Source organism: Hetaerina americana, unplaced genomic scaffold (genome assembly GCF_022747635.1).
Source record: "Hetaerina americana unplaced genomic scaffold, ioHetAmer1.1.p SCAF_5, whole genome shotgun sequence".
NCBI classification, from domain to species: domain Eukaryota; kingdom Metazoa; phylum Arthropoda; class Insecta; order Odonata; family Calopterygidae; genus Hetaerina; species Hetaerina americana.
This window is the reverse complement of record NW_027287095.1, coordinates 58,413,945-58,431,796: the sequence shown is the minus strand read 5'-3', so window position 1 is coordinate 58,431,796 and position 17,852 is coordinate 58,413,945. Positions and strand designations below refer to the sequence as shown.

The 17,852-nt window shown below is 41.1% G+C and overlaps 1 protein-coding gene across 4 annotated transcripts in view; it reads left to right on the top strand.

Annotated features, from left to right (window-relative positions):
- Positions 1 to 17,852, top strand: part of stac (C2 and C2B_Munc13-like domain-containing protein staccato) — a 148,673-nt gene that overhangs the window by 98,799 nt on the left and 32,022 nt on the right. The window contains exon 1 of one of the 4 annotated variants that reach the window (XM_071591593.1): positions 13,198 to 14,155. The exons of the other annotated variants lie outside the window; for them this stretch is intronic. Coding sequence (XP_071447694.1) covers positions 14,057 to 14,155 — 99 coding nt within the window. The 5' untranslated portion in view covers positions 13,198 to 14,056. Of the gene's footprint in view, positions 1 to 13,197; positions 14,156 to 17,852 lie in introns of those variants that run through there. 4 annotated transcript variants of the gene reach the window in all.

The window sequence follows — 17,852 nt, the reverse complement described above, 5'->3', positions numbered from 1 at the left end:
TGGGTGGAGAAGAAACACCGCCCACCATACATCCCTGTGGCGAATTTCAGTGTCATAATGATGTAGATTTAGAATTAAAGATAAAATAGATTGGCGGGTACTTTTTCGGAGTGTCTAATAATGCGTGTTGAGGAAATAGGGGACCAGTTAAGGAAGTAGATTATTACCAAAGCTACAGTTTCATGATGATTGATGAGTACATGGGACAGCACTCAGTAGCTGTCATCAAATGATGTAAGGTCAATTTTGTTTTTTTTTCATAGCTCGCCCTTTGTAAGGATCCGAAAAATCCTCCCCTCCAGCTCTTTTGCAAAGTAATCTGCACTACAATTAATATAGGGTAATGGAGAGAGACCAATGGCTGCAACAAGTAGATTCCGCTTTTAGAAGATGATGATGATATTTAATTTGAAAAAACTTCGTATTATTTCAGTGTCGGAATGCGGAGAGGGGTAAAATTGATTAAATGAAGGGTACACAAGATATATATATATATATATATATATATATATATATATATATATATATATATATATATATATATATATATATATATATATATATATATATATATATTGGTGGGTGAAACAGCCCCCTGACGCCATCTCTTGGCTGAAAGAATCGGGGCGCTTGGCGACATATTAGACCCACGGATCTCAGGGTAAATTGACTATCCTCGATAGCTCAAGTGGTTAAGAGCATCCGCCCGGCAAGTGGAAAGATCCGGTGTTCGAGTCCCGGTTGAGGAAATATTTTTACTCTTGTGATCCGTTCGATTCCGCCTTCCCCACCTCTATTGTGTTCGTCCTTTATACGTGTTCCTATCCCTTTTCCATATATATGTTTGTGTATGTGATTATATATATATATATATATATATATGTATAATATATATATATATTATACATTATATATATATATATATATATATATATATATATATATATATATATTATACATTATATATATTTATATATATATATATAATATATATATATATGTATAATATATATATATATATATATTATACATTATATATATTTATATATATATATATAATGTATAACACTTAGCACTAGTGGACACAGACAAAACCACACAGAAACACACAAAAAAGAGACTCACTATTTTTCGAATTTTCGGTGGTCACGAAAATATGTATATATTTATTTATGTATATATATATGTATATATTTTTATTATACATATATATGGGTCGCGGTAGTCCAGTGGGTAGAGCGTTGGACTGCTGACCGGAGGGTCCTGGGTTCAATTCCCGGGCAAGGCACTCTGGGCACCTGCAGCTCCACCCAAGCTCAAGCTGAAGTTTCGGGTACCAGATCTTCCTGGGAAACCATAACCGGCACAGGGAAAGGAACTGGCCCCCCTACCCTGATGTCTGAATTTTCACACGCCGAATAGGGCTTAGTACTGGGTGATCTCTACCATCACCTACTAAACCGTTGATTACTGTGTTTATGGTTTTTTATATACATACATACATATTCATGCACACACTCACTGTAAAACACTATTCATGAGTCGTACTCGAAAAAATGGAATGAACATTATGTAACTGTAATTAATGTTTGGTCTTGAGTAGTTTTGACTTCCACCAATCAGTTTGTAATTGAGCTATATAGAAATTATCAGAAAGCACGAATACGAGATTGTCAGATCGAGAGCATGTAGAGGAGGCATAATCGGAGAAGATTTAGACGGAGACAGAGACGAAGCTTTTTTTTACTAATAGTTGAAATAATGAAATAAAAAACCTTACATAAGAATCCTCCTGAATGGATTTGACGGTCCTCCTATTTGACGGTGGATCCTGTGAACAAGAAAAAAATAACTCCAGCCCTTGCCGTGAAAGCAGTAGTCAGCTGACAGCAATAGCGCTAGGAATAAATGGCCGACCAGGAAATTAGAAACTGTAATTTCCGTGATTTTCTGGCAATTTTCGGTAATTTACCGGCACGTCTGACGATTGCCTACCAAAATACAGCGATTTTCGTGTGTTACAAAGATTACGCATTTATCCACGTCTATCGCACCATTTCGCTGTTCTTGATTTGTTTCATGATATGTATTGCAAAGACACAACTCAAAAAGCTAATACCTTCCGCATCCACAGTTGGCAAAAGTAAAACTATACTAATGGTTTTGGAAGTATTGGTACTTCACCTAAAATTCAAATTGTTGTTTTCTTAGTGGGCTTTTGATTCCTATTTTCCGAAATGCTGAATGCACACTTGTGTACACGTAAAGCGGAAGTACGATTACCGGTAGAACTAATTCATTGTTGTAGAAAGGCACTTTGTGATGTCCCCAGTGTCTCACCATTTCTCCTAAGTTAGATTTCCTTACGGTTATATTCCTTATATGCCCATGAAGTCCTGCTTCAAAGACATTCCACGGTTATTGCGTAAAATGCGCTTAAAAAAAACTAAAAATGGAGTGGACCAGATAACACCTCCAATGACATGAACGCGGTTGACATGTTGCCACTGTGTAGGACGCGTATTTAAGGGTAAGGGTGAACGGGGGTAATTGTCCTTCCGATCCCCTCCTCCAACATTTCGGTCGTAATTACCGAATTCTGCCAAGTTTTTCGAGTGAGGAACTGCAAGATATTTGTAAAAATTACGTTTTATAGCATGGAACTCTAAGAATCTTGCCTGGATATTGGGGTCACGAGGTGTTCTCTAGAGGTGATACTCAATTGTAGTCTTCAGTATTAGAAATTAGTACCTACCTGAATTAGTGTTTAGTGTAGCAAATGAGTATGACTTTATGCTCCAGTAATGCTTGTCGCCACTCTTCCGTGCTCCTTCGAACTATCCATCGTCTCTGCTTGATATAATTTTTTCAACCTTTTTCTTTATTTTTTTACAGAGCATGTGGTTTTTTTTATTAATCAGGGCACGTTCTTTTCGTTAACTGTATAATTATTATTACTGGTAGTCTGCCGTTATAAGTAGGGTTTGTATAGGTACAGACTGATAATCGCCTCATTTTTCAGCTTCGTCCAACGAGGCAACCTAACACCCCACACTACATTTGAGTGTTCTTCAATTCCGAATAATTTTTATCTTTATTCATTCTGTTCAACATGCCTATCCTATTCCTTCCACTACCTCGCGTGCATAACTTCCTCCCCATTATGACAGTCTTTAGTATCCATCGCCAATCGAAATACTCTGCTCTGTGTTGTTGTTGATAAACCAATTGGCTTTTCAGGAATATTTTTTGATCAAGTGCTGCAAACTATGCATTTAAGACTGTCAAATAAAATCCTTATGGATGTCTAAATTGAGTACTATCAAGAAATGTGGATTAGAAGTTTTCATTTTCAGTAAAATTATAACATGTTTGGCCCATGGTCTCTACTATTGTCCTTTCATCATGAAAGGAGTGAAGCGTACTCGTTAGAAGTTTAATTATAGCGGTCTTGTATAATGTGGTGGAATGAAGAATATTGGAAAAATATTTTCATGACGACTGACTGTTGCAACGTATTTTCCGAGAGCCATCATTGTCATATGCCAAATACCATATTATTCGTGCTTTTTTCTTGGAAAACAGATTCATTATTTACACGTTCAAGACGTCGGTTCTCAGGAGCAAGTGTTATCCCTTCCAATAATCCACACGCTTCCCTCAATCTCCAGTTTACATTTCACCCCACGACCCCGCATCCGGCGAGGGTGCCATGCCAGCGCTGTGCTCACGTGCGTGTGTTAAACACAGGGGATGGGATCCCTCGCGTGTCACCCGTTATGCCGACGTCCTTCTTTGGCCTCGCTCGACTAGTGCCAATTTTTCACCACCGATCCCGTCACAACTTAATGGGCGAAGGGAGTTCATGGTGTGGTGGAGAGCGCATGCGCTCTTCTCCACCTCCGCCACGTGCTCGGACACTCCTCCTCCTCCGCCCTCCAGCGGAAAGGAAAGGGCAGAAGACGATGTCCGTGGGGCGACGGGAGGGAGTAAAGTGAAGGTCGTTTGCTTTCACATATCTTTCCTCCTTTCCATCCCTTAGACTCGCACCCTCGTGAGTTCCTCTCTGTCTCCTCAGAGGCGCCGGGGTCTTTTGCTGTTTTTATTGTTTCGAATAATATGGTTATTTGGATGAAACGTGAAAAGCTCGAATTGTGGTACAGGATGTAGAAGAGAAATCTATGATGGTACTTCGATAATTAGTTGTGAGGGTCGTGAGATGTCACATCCACAAATTACAATGCAAGTCACGTCAGCGACTTGTGGCATGGGGAGTTCACCGGGTAGAGATAACCGACCATTGGGATCATGAATGACTTTATCAAACAGCATAGGTATTAGGGAGCATTTTTATTTTACAGGGAGTTAAAGAGTGGTCGCACGTGTTGTTTTCCACGGTTGTGATCACGAATTGTACGAGGGTGAATCAATTTCACTCGGTGTCCGGGAGTCAATTACTCTGAAGCTATCATTACGGCCTCATCTACGAATGGCATTCGGGGCTGAAATTATTCTCTCTGCTTCCATATTAAACTCATACAATTTGTGTTTACCGCAAGGCAGTGTCGTAACCTTCGTACTTACAGCTGCTCTTATCACAGGCTTTTCAATACATGCGGCGCACTCTGGTCGTTTATTGTTATTTTCAACTAAACCGGCGGCTTTAGGTTATCTTTATATATGCATATCTTTGGCAAACAATCCAATAATAATAATATCCTTCTGTGCAAGGTCCAAAACAATCGACTCCTATTCAATTTGAAGAAAGGCGTTCTAAATCCTCTTCTCCTGAACTAATTTCCATTATGTCCCCCAATATCTGTTCGATTAAGTCAAGCGTCTACCGGCGCCATCACCTGCCACCGAGTAATATCATGAAATATACTCTCGTGCGCAGACGAGGAGCTCTTTAAGAACTTTCGTAAGTAAGGAGTCGTAGGAGAGGGGGAGAAAGAGGCAACTCGATGGTTCGTCCTCTCATCCTCCCGGAAACTCCAGCACATGAAGGGTGCCGATCCGGGGAGCTCTTGAAGGTTAACCAATTGATATTCACTTGATAATGCAGAACGTTCTGAGAAAGCGGCGCCTGCTTAAACTACGGCAGCGCGAGGAAAGCGATGACCTCACGTCCAAATTCCGCAACGACTGTCGAATTACTTACTTCGCGGTGCGCCCCCAAGATGGAACATTTCAGCGAATCGGACTTTTGCTAGATATAGTATGGTGATAGTAACCATGAGCTCACGTTTCAATTCCACAATGATGATTGAATTAAATCTTTTATGCGTGTCCAAGGCGAGCCGTTTCAGCGAACTGGTCTTTTGCTAGAAAAATGGAAACGCAGATTAGCGGAAAGCGACGTGAGCAAAGTTTCCGGGAAAGGTCGGCATGTCTAACCTTGTAATTTTTAACTGGGTTCAAGGGTCGTGTGAAAGTTCTCGAGTTGCTCGGGAAAATTTATCCCCTTAACGAAGTGGAAGAGAACCGTTCCGGGCGAAATTAAATTCGATGCGTTTTGAATCATTCACTTTCGTGGTACCCGCTCATAGGCTACGGTCTAGTGTGTTCAGGATGCCGACCGCCGAATGGATTTACACTTATCTAGTTTTTAGAAGAACAATAGCCATATTTTCTAAACTTAAACTCACGTACATAAGGCAAACCATAGCATTCTCGTATCTCTCCCTCCCAGGTCCCAAAAGTATTTTCAACTGTGTAGGTGGACCTTCATGACCGAAAAATTTTCAAGCCTGAACCCCTCTGAACTATAACCATTATATGAAGCAAATTACGCGTCGATTAATTCAATTCATGCAAACATTGGTACCTCATAAATTATTCCGTCAAAATCATTCCAGATAGATTGATCAGATAATTTTTTTTACCATCAACTTCACCATCTCAGAGTTTTAAAATTGGATTGAAGTTGCTCTCCACTGTTTCTGAGTTCTATGCAATGCGTCTCAGTGAATATCTTCAGGATTTTCTATTTTTTTCATGCCCTAATCACCAGTTTCAGTTAACGCTTCTCTTTTGGTTTTCCCGTACTTCTTGCCATCCACAATAGTCAATGATGGTTAGAATCGGAACCGACTTGGGGAAACACATTCGAATTGTACGCCGAACTGCATTAAAGAATGACTCGAGAGTTATAATTTTGAAGAATCCGGCGGCTGGAGCGAAAGCGGTGAAAGAGAAGATAATGAGCTCATTGAAGGGGAAACTTACTACAATACGCATCTGTAGTACCTCGTGAAGAAACCGGGTCGAAAAAATGCGGGTGGCAATATTTAAATCAAGGATATAGCCTTTGTTTTAAACATTCATATCATCAATGAAATTTCGCTTCGTGATGTAATTCACATTTAATGCATGCACTATTTAGGGCCTTAAGTTAATTATTTCACTTGTATTTGAGGAACAGTGGCGGCTTGATTTCGTGTTTGTGGCTGTGGCGTCCACAAGAATTTAACTAACCTGATAAGCCCTTGGGATTTTTGTAAAATATGGGTTATTAAGGTATATTTTATTTCTTCGCCTCTCAGTTTCGCTGTATTTTCCATAATGCTAGAAAAGTAAACGAGTTTATTGGGTATAAACACTTTGCAATGAATTCTCAATGTTTTTCAAATGATAATAATGTATTCATTTCATTCTTTCGTTGCTATTGCGTGGAAGAAAATTGTAATTATGCATAATGGTTGATTTTTATATGCTCACATAAATGATTAAGGGAGATTGAAATAGTTAACACGGTGTATGTTCTAGATGGTTCCCGCCTTTGAGAAGGGAGAAGATAAAGGGGAATGGATTCCATTACCCTATCCCCATATTCTTTGCTTAAAAAAACCGTGCCCGTAGCTATAGGCGAGTAATAACTGAAGTACGAAGCCTCCAAGTCCAAAAGAAATATTTTTCGACCTGGAATTTCGACTTTGATTGACACAGAGGGTTCTGGAACACATGAATTAATGTGACTTCGTTTATTCGGTTGCTATGAAAAGTGCAGGGCATGTGGAGATGGGTCTGGGAGGGTCGATGAGAGGAAGTTCTCCCGGGCGGGTTGAATTAGAAGGGAATTGAGGCCATCAGTCTTCATTCGCTACACCGGACAAATGGATTTCCTCTTTGAATTGAGCGATGCGCACATAAGTGCTGATTGGCGCTCGCCTTTGCCTCGGAAGTTTATCATGTAGTTTATGTCAGATTCGGATCATGTGAGCTCTGGTTTCCAACGAATGTTGTATTCCACCAAGTGGAGTTCAAGTCACCACCTCTTATTCCTTGAATGTTTTGTAAATAAAAAGATTCTAAACATCCGTTGTTGACGAGATCGCTTTGTATCGTCAGGACTTAAATAACTACTATGGGCTTAGTTATTCGCGCACGTGCCTAGGAAGTGTTGGTGGGGAAGTTGGCCAGAAGTGTGTAGACATTGTATCACGCTCTATCTCTTTCGCGGAAAACAAGTCTTGGATGAATTTTATTAGCTCGCCTTTACAAAAAGGTTTCCATCCATTGATGGCACTGTTTCTATTTGGAAGATGCTCTCTAAGTGTCCATGTGCACCACGGTTTCGATAAATCATGACGCGCTCTTTCTTCATGGCCGGGTTTCAAACCCAATTAAGTAGTTCGTGAAGAAGCTGTTGCACGTGGTTTCCAGTTATCTTAATAAACAATTTATAATATTTAATCGGTAAGTAACTGTGCATTTAATTTCCGTCATTAATCAATATAGCTGATTCGCAGTTTATGCCAGACGGAATTGACATTGGCTGGCCCAAATGTTATTTCTCTCATATTTCCTGAAATAGATGAATAAAATAATAACATTTCCGGGGAATAACTTCTTGCTCACGTGTTAACTTTTACTGCTGATATCCCCATCTTTTGTACTAATTAGGGTTCAGGTGGAAGATCGAACTATCGAGTCTCAATCTCGCTCCAATTAAGACGTTTTATTATTAATGATTATTTTTAAAATACATTGATTAGCTGTGGTCTACCGATTCAGACACTAAGCTTCATCCTCATAGTGATGTGGCATACAAGTTTTCCCTTTTCGTTTATCACACTGGGGTGAAATCCTCGGACGGAATTGCTAATATAAATGTCGTATTCGTCTCTTGTGGTCAATAGATTTCACTCAGAAGAAAGAGAAGAAGCCTTTAGTATTTTTAAATATAATGTTTCAACGAGAATATATTTTAGCTGTCAATCATAATTGTGGTAAGCTGGCAAGATACGCTCTAATCCGCTGGAAATATAATGATCTTCATAAATCTAAATGGGAGATATTAAAATTGTAAATTGCGATTTGAAAAAGAAGTTCCATTCATTCATTGGTTCATTCTTAGGGGTTGACCGCGGTCTCCCAGTCTTTTCTGCCCAATAGATTTTTCGACGCACATCGCTTTTATTCGGTCTACGCATTCATCTCTCGATTTTCTTTCTTAGAGATCATTCATATTTCTTTCTTCAAGTAGGTTCTTAATAGACAGAATGGTCGTCTCTCGAGGTGTGCTCAAATCATCTGGGTCTTCTTCTCCTGTTGAATGTTCCCCCTTTTCCATTTCTACTTTCCATTACACTTGCACCTTACTCACTTCTCCATTCGGTCTTTATGTCTTCATTATCCAATTCCAATACCGCTTTTCAATCACTCCTCTTATTATCCGCATCTTTTTTCAGTGAACACCATTTTTTAAGACTCTGATTGATTTTAGTCTCATACGTGAGTAAAATTGCACATGCTATATATTCCCAGGCACCGGTATTTTTTTCGCTAAGCCCTTACGAGTAATGAGTTAGCAATATGTGTGGAAACAATATAAATATACGATCGCACTTTAATGGAATGTGACTAGAAAATTGCCTGAAGTTTGAGGAATTGTTTGACTACAAATAAAGGTTTACAAGGTTACCAATAAAGTTTCCTCTTAGTCCTCCTTCCATTATTTGCATGTTGTAAACAAAAATTACATACTTTCAATTTAAGTAAATTTCTGGTATTTTTGGACTCGCACTCCTTGTTTGAACGCACGTTTCATAGAGATAAACAGGCGAAAAGGCTATAGTTTACTTCAGCCGATTGTGTGACCGTAGATTTATGTACGATTTGCAAGGTTATCAGCAAGTTCTACGCGTTATTTTAAGTAAACGAAGAAATCTCTCTACGTACTTAAGAAATTAAGAAACGTTACGCAATGAATTTCACTGTAAATATTCACAATTCATTGTGAACGAAAATGTATGCTTTTAATGTACACAATTATAGATATCATTCACATGTATAGTTTTGCTCAGGTAGAGGTTTCTTTTATTTTATACGATATGACAATTGGTTCTTTTTCGCCATATTAAGAGAGTCAATAAAATATTATTGTAGATGGATAACCAGCGTAGCGTGACGGCTCTGTCGGACACATTCGATTACGTTTGTACCTGCGCGTTATAAGATTTGGCCAAAAATCCGCCCGGCCTTCCGAAGGTGTAATCTAGCTATGGTCACCCGACTCTGTCACTTCGAAGGCTCGCATCCCTCTTCTATGTCCATCCAAACTCGATTGCCTCAAATTTGGATGTAGTCTACATGTGTATGCAATTTTCTGGCGTCGCCCCGGCGCAAATATTTTTTGGATGGACTGGAATCTCGTAGGGTCAAGATAAATTGAACTTTCCTCTTCCCGGTAAAGCAATCACTCCATCTAAGTCGCGTGATGCATTCAAGATATTCGCCCTTATTAATAAAGGGTACCGTGCCCTTTGTTCATTTCGTGGAAGTTAAATCCAAAAGCAAAATTCTGGATGGTCACCATCTCCGCTTCATCTCCCTCCCCCTGCCGGCCTCCTAGACCACTGGTCCCGCACCAATTCCCCAAGGACAAACCGCTGTATCATCGAATAAACACCCACGTGTTTAAAGATGGGGAATGTAGGAGGGGACGAGTGCAGGAAAGAACCAGGCGTTCCTTGACTCTCTCTCCCCCACCCCCCGCCCGCTGACGAATCATTCAACCCTCCATTGGGTGCTATGGCAATGAGTGAGGTTAATGGCTATCGATTCCGAATCGGGGGTTCCTCCCGTGTAAATATAAATTTGACTTCGAGGAACGGAAATAAACCAATCGGTCCACCACGGGCAAGTCGCCTCCACACCCCTTCTCCTCGAAACGTCACCTCCGCACTTCCTTGTAAACAATTAGCCCGTGGGCGGGACGTTCCCGTTAACTTGTGTCGCGACGACGGAGTGCGGACAAGTAGAACGGGGTGGGGGGTTAAGACGGAAGGAGGGGAAGGGATCTTGTGACGTCCTCTTCGGTCGCATTCGCTTCTCTTCGGCCGTCTCTCCGTTGAGGGAGGAAGAGGACCATCCGCGCTTGAGTGGCCGGAGGGGAGGAGGCTGTGGACGGGGAGAATTTTGGCGCAGCGTGACTCGGAATGTCGCCCCACCAATTCCAGGTCGCGCTGGCCTCAATGTGCTTCCGTACCTTGTCATGGGTCCCGTGTTTGCTTATCCGATGGGTGCGTCCGAGGGATACATAGCCAGAGAAAGCCGCGGTGTTCTTCCACATATATTTTTACGTGGAGCTAGTTTGCGCGCTGAAACCGTGATTTAAAAAAAATAGCATTAGTTGAATGTAAAAAAAAACTACCTGTATTAGTTCGTTCAAATCATTGGCAAATTCGAACCATTCAAACAAATGTGTATGTATCTATAATTTTAAGGATAAACCTTTTATATATATATATATATATATATATATATATATATATATATATATATATATATACACATATATCGCACTAATTTTTCACAATAATTGCTGTTAATCGTATCGACGTTGGCGTGGCATTATTCTTTTGCAAAATGGCGACCGTAGGAGGAAGAGGTATTTGTGGGACTGACCCGAAAGGAGATTTGGGAAAGTAAGGAGATAATTGGGAAAGTTGGATATATATGTCGTCATTAGGTTGGGGAAAGGTGGGTAGTGGTCTTGAGAGTGATGCAGTCAATAAGCCTTTATTCTTTTATTGATATAGAAATGGCGAGCTTCTAATAGACTTCCCGTATATCTTTGTGGGTGAAATCCTTAATGTTTAACCAAAAATCAGTCGTTCGGGCGTTCTACAAAGGCTATTTTGGAAAAAAATTGTAGGAGCGAACACTAGTGGATGAATGGCCATTTTTCAAACACTGACGTCTGTTTTTCATCCTTTCTTTAAGGCATCTCATCCCGATCCAATATCCCCTTCTATCTTTCCAACTGGCTCCCCCTCTGTTCTTCCAGTGATCGTGAATTCTGGCAGAGGATAAAGCCCGACTTTAGGTTCTATGGGATGGAACCCATTCCACACCCCTTCTTCCACAGGTAATTCACAGACAAATCTTTCCAGGAGGGCCAAACGGTGGCCTTTGGGTTGGACGCGAAGAATTTCAGGCACAAAGTTCGAGTTGCGATATACCTCCATTAGAAGTATTTAAGATGGTACAACTACATGGTACCCTGAAGGCCAATGCAAATGTGTGTTGCAGGGGGTGATTGAACACCAATCATGCAACATAGAAAATTAAGTTTTATTATTTTTTAGTCGCTATATACGGGGGTTATTTATTAAGTTTGGTGCGTTCGGGCATACAAAATATATTCGTTGGAAAAAGTTTTTATTGATGAATTTAGCTTCCTGCAAATCTTTTTTCAAATCACTTTTCTAAATAATCGCCATTTACTTTGAAGCACTTTTGGTAAATCTCCACCAGTTTCTTTACTCTCTCAGTATAGAAGTTTGCTGCATGGGAATTAAGCCAGTTGACAACGGCGGCCTTGAATTCCTCGTTGTCTTCAAGCCATTGTCCACCAAGCCATTGTTTCAAGTGTAAGAAGAGTATGTTATTGCTAGGTGCAGGGTCAAGTAATGGTCGTATTTTCGATAGCGGTCTAAAAATGCTCATCCACTCAACATTCTTTGCTCTTTGTGCTGGTTTGTTAGCATTTTCGGTATCCATCTTGCACAAAATTTGTGGTATCTGAGCTTTTCCGTAGCAGTCGTGTGAATAGTGGTGCCTCCAACAAGAGAAGATTGTATTCGATGGTTTCTGGCTCAACTTTGTGGAAGTTCACGTTCATGGAATGAGGAACACAATATATTTTTGCCACTGTTCTTTATTTTGGTACTACTAGTTTCAAGGCTTAGGCGTCATCATCAGGTACAAGTTAGTCGAGTTGAGTATAACGTTGAAACATTCATTAGCCACATAAATGGCATTCCTAATTTCTCACACCAACATAGTTCCAGTTTCTATACATTATTCGATCTTTAAATTACGTGAATATTTTTAAAAAAGTACATCTGGTTAACACGAACATGTTTATTAAGTATTTTCTACCCTCGACACTGAAGGGAAACTAGTTTAAAATGCTGTTAATTTCAATTTAATGGATATGTATACATAATGCGTGGAGTTGTCTTGCGTTTTCCTTTCAGTATCCTAGTATCTGATCCATAAATCTACTCTGGAGGTAGATTCCGTCGCTCAAGTTAATTTCCAGAACTCGGCTTACTCACCAATGTGTACGTACAGAGAACCGCAAGCAGACGAATGAATTGTATCGGGGCTTATGCGACCCGCAATCCATGGGTGTCACTTCGGGCAGCCTAACCTCGCCGACCGTCCTCCACCCCCTCTCCCACACCTCTTACACGGTTCCGATCGGCGGAGGAAGAAAGCAAACCGTCGCGTGGGTGGCTGGGTTGTGGAGGTGGATAGGGTCGTCGAATATGTTGCGAAATAGGTTGAGGTAGGTGATAAGGGAGGAGTTTCGGCGCGTATCCAAATGGGGTAAAAAAAAGTTGCGTGCCATGGGGGTGAGGGAGGGGAAAAGCTACTAGGGGTGGAGGAGAACCAGCGAGAGGGAGGGAGGAGGAATTAGGTGTGTTCGGGGTTGAGAGAGAAAGGGGAAAGAGGACGGAGTAGGGGGGCGAAGAGAGGAGAGGAGGGGGGGAGTGAGGAGCGCACGGGGTGGGGGGACCCTTCTAGGAATAGATGCTGGTTGGCAGGGCGGAGGGGGGGAAGGACCGTGGCAGGGGGGTGAGAGGCGCGAAGCCCCCACCCCGACTCGTTGGCTGGACGCCTCTCCTCCTCGCTCTTCTTCGGATTTCAGACCCCGCCGGGACACGCACGTTCACCGCCGCACTTGGCACGCCCACCCCCCTCGGGTGGTGAAGTACCACGCTGCTTCCTGCTGCCCGCCGTCTTCCTCTCGCGGCAACGCCACCGCCGACTCCGGGGTGACCCTCCTGCTCTTCTTACCCGGTGTCTCCTACCACCACACGGGAACCCCGGTCGCTTCCCTCCACAGAGTCTGCCCCCCTCTCGCTTTCATTTGTTCCCTACCCATTGTGTCCCGGTGCGTGGGGGTTTCGCGGGCGTCAGTGCGAGGCCCTTGGTGTGCTATGGTTGACCCTTGGTTCGGGATCTCCGTGTGAAACACCTGTCGTTTTCCACGATCTCACACCGGTTTCTTTCCTCCGCGGTTTGCCGGTTTCATGCCCTACACGTTCCCGACTGTGAGCACTTATCATCTCGCGAATTGATCCAAATTTGTGTTTTGCAGCACCAACTAGTAGTCCAACACGCACAAATTTGGCTCTTTACGTAGATGAATCTATAATCAGCATGTGTGAATGTAACATGTCTACCCGAAGGTTTTTCGCCAGACGATGAAGACGGAATACTCTCGAAAAAATACGTTTGAGTGACAATACATGCGGCAGGAGGGAACGAAACAGTTTTTTTCCGCGGAAAGCCTGGGTTGATAAATACAGATCAGGTGTTCGGGTGTATTTTTCCCTCATCTCTGCGAGTACCACTGATGCTGAGCGAGATTTGCTCTCTCTCTCTGTCAAGTTAAGTTTTTCGCCTAATTCCATTATGGGTGAAGTGAACGCGGCGAACGTGTCTCCTCTCGGAGTGTGACAAAAATTTGGTTCAAGTGCAGCGCCAGTTATTTGGCCATTTGCTTCTTTGTTGGCTCTCTGCGAAGTGAATTACAATGATGAAGACGGACACCATGATTAAGTACGGGACACTCCGTGGAATAAAGAAGGATATGATTCAGAAGAAAGTCGAGCAGTATGTGAGAAATATGACGGTGAGTCAATTCAACTCTCATTTGCACTCTTTGCGAAAGAGCTTCATCATGCGTTAAGTCTTTCTTCTCCCCAGCCCTTATGAAATGTAGAGAGCAGATTTCTAATCGTGTTACCGGTTATAAGGCCTAAAATACACTTGTATGCATGTATACGTGTATAAATGCGTTGCTATCAATTATTTTTCCCAATAATCACGTAGGTGCTAAAAGGCGCCTAATATCAATGACGTTAATATCAGAGGAATAAGTTCGTTGAAAACAAAGGCACTCATGGTATGTTACCTGCAAAAATTTGAGTTTTTGATAATTTTTAGACTTAACCGTCAATCCTCCATGTCTTCATTCCTACAAATGATTTAAGCAAACGTCAATGAAGCATCTGGATACGATTTGTCACATCTAATGTTGCTTACCGTGGATTTTCTCATTCGATAAACAAATACTCTCTTCCATTACATACACTGGTCTTTTGTTCCTACTAAATTTACCCCAATGCTTGTCATTGTTGTAGTTGAAAGACAAAGAATAGGGTCTTTACAATATTTTTATTTTGCATGCATCTCAGATTTACTATTGGTTGGATTAAAATTCATCATAAGCTATTCTCTAACGATTGCTTTATATAAGCATTATGTTATCCAAGCCGATTCAAGTGGATGAATGATATTCAGAAGGTTACGATCTTAAAATTATATCAGACGACCCCACAGGTATTTCATGACCTCACTTGACGTGAGACATTTTCTGTACACGATCCAAAATTGACCAGAAGGATTCCGAAATATCCAGGTTCTACGTGTGGCGACAGAAATAAATTCACCTGCGTAACCAGATTCTTTAAAATATGCTGTTTTAATTTCCTTAGGTGGGTGTAGTTTTGAGAATGACGACAAAAATCCTCCAATTTGTACTCCTCATCTGTTGCATACGCGCCGTTTGTGTCGTTCGTAGTGGCGTCCAACTTGCGAGTGGAGCACTCAGAATAGACTGTCAAAAAACATGTGTCAAGGCCTAGTTACGAGCTGAAATTTATAAAAAAATTAGTGATTTACAAGGAGGAAACGGAAGCTTTGATGCGATTCCGTCGCCCGCTACTTATCGCGTTCTTCTATACGAGCGTACTTCTATCGAACCGTGATACGATTCAATGTCATCTTTTAGATCATATGTTTGGCTCAAAATTTATAGATTCTGTAAAGATAATGGATAATTGACAGGTCGGCGTGTAATCTTCTAAGACCTGTCAAATGTTAGACAAATTTTTTTCAGCTGACCTAGGCTTGTGAAGGTTCTTCGCTGAACGGAAATGGCTCTATTATATCGCTAGCAATATGATAGTGATAAATCCCTACGAAAGGAAAGCCGATTTTCTGCCGGTTTAATAGATTATTGATGTTTTTGATTGGGTTGAAAAAATTAAATTTCATCACCTGTTTTTTTTTGTAAAATTGTCAATCATTTGAAAAGATGTTCACGAGCCAATTTTTGGCACAGGCTTGTCATAATTCTCGGGTCCTTCACATCTTAGTTTGGGAAAGGGACCAACTTGAAGTGAGCCAAGTGAAGGAGAATCTCTCATTTGGCGCCAAACCATTTCAATTAGGCTTTTTTTTCGGCGATGCGGGCATGAGCTCTCAGCAAGAATGTGCGCCTACAACTTCAATTGGAGTGAGTACCTTTGTGTTAAGCACCTAATTAGTTGTAAGTATGTGAGGTCTTACTCTCCCATGTTTAATTCCGTCTTTGTAGGCTCGTGACAATGCAGTGAGTGTGTAAACGATTCTTTTAAAATTACTTTCTCTAAAGAGACGATTGCTTCAAGAAGGAGAAATGAAGTGCATTTATCATATTATATATTGTTTTGAATTGATGTTACGAATCCTGAAGACCACACTTGGACCTTTGGCTGAGAAAAATGAGAAGTGGATCAAACTTCAGCATTTTAACTCACTCCAGGGGAAACTCTTTTCGCAATGAGTGACGATCATTCTTCCCCACGCTACATTTTGTGCATGGACCGTATAAAGTGATTTCAAAACAATCTATGGACTGATTTTAGCTTAATATACGCTTTTAAACGATAAAATATTTGCTCTTTGTGATTTTCATAAATGTACGACAACGTCAAAGCGTAAAAAATCCTTTCCTTTTGTTTGAAGTGGGTACTATTTGCTTAGATTACAATATCAATGGGACTCCTAGGAATAAAACCGGGAATGCACGTTGCCCTGAAATCTTTGTAGAGACAGAACTGAACAACCTGTCGGGATGGATGAGGCTCACCATCCGTGGGTTAGGTGCCATTAAATATCTCGAGAGATGCCACGTTAAAGGAATCGTCCAAAATATAGCGAGCGTGCTTGACAGTTCACTGTTTAAACCCTCCGCCCTTTACGTCTCCCTCCATTCGTAACAGTATAGGCCGCACTCTCAGGCAGTCGCCTCTGGATCTTCCCCTGTGAAAAATCTAAAGAGCCATTTTTATTTCAGGGAGACCCACGAAGAGTAGTATTTTCTCTTGTCATTAGTGATGAGGTACCATGGCTCATATGAGCATAAGATAGCATTAGACTATAGGATTTATTTTGAAAACTACGAAATATACTCTAAAAGTTTCTCAGATTTAAAAGTAATAAACTCGTAGTTTTAAAAGCTGCTATATTTTGAGGTACCATAGGTATCAATTTTATTTCAGAATATATGGATCAATGCCGAAACTCGTTGAAGAATGTGCTACTTCTAATGCGCTACTTTGGTTCATGTCGAGTTGTCTTTCTATTAGTATTCTGACTTAAATATCTCTTGCTTAACGTTTCCTTTTCGTCTGGTTAATAAAGCTTTCTCTCAAAATTTTTAAAATTGTTAACGGTAATCTATCGGTTCAGATAGGTTTTTGGATGGACACAAACTGCCAAATTGCACAGCAACGATTCCCTTGTCTCTCCTAACAAAACATAACCAGTCACCCCATTCTGCCACAAGCCCCTCTTCAATTCCGAAGTCTTCCTTTCTTCTCCTTTTCATTCCGTTCAACATCCTTATCCTATTCCTTCCCCTTCCTCGCCTGCCTAACGTTCTAATCTACGCCTATCATCCTGCTTCAATGACCATGTTTCCGCGCCGTACAAAACTACAGTCCATATCAAAGTTTAACGAGCCTTTTCTTAACATCCTTGCCCAACGGCCGTGTTATCAATACTCTTCTCCTTGTGAAAGCTTCTTTGGCTAACTTAATTTTACGTTTGATGTCCATACTAATTTGACCATTTTGGTCCAGAACACTTACTAGTTTGGTAAACTGTCTCACCTGTTCAAGTTTATCAGCTCCTATTCTGATATTTGTCTTAGCCTTTCTCTTTCTGGAAAACCGCATTACCTTCGTTTTATTTACGTTTATTCTTATCCCATAATTATTGCACTGACTTTCCGATGCACTCAGCAATGTTTGCATTTGTACCCTTGGCTGACTGACTAACTACATATTGATCATCAGCAAACCTAACTGATGTTATGTATTCCCCACCGAATTCATTCCCATCTCCGGTTCTTCCCATGCCACTTAAACCATGTGTTCCATATTTGCCATATACGTTGAATGGTAAGGGTGATGATGGACACCCTTTTCTTACTCCCCTTCCCAACACTGCCCATCCGGACTCTCCATCCGCCACTCGCCCCTGAGTTGTCTGGGATACAT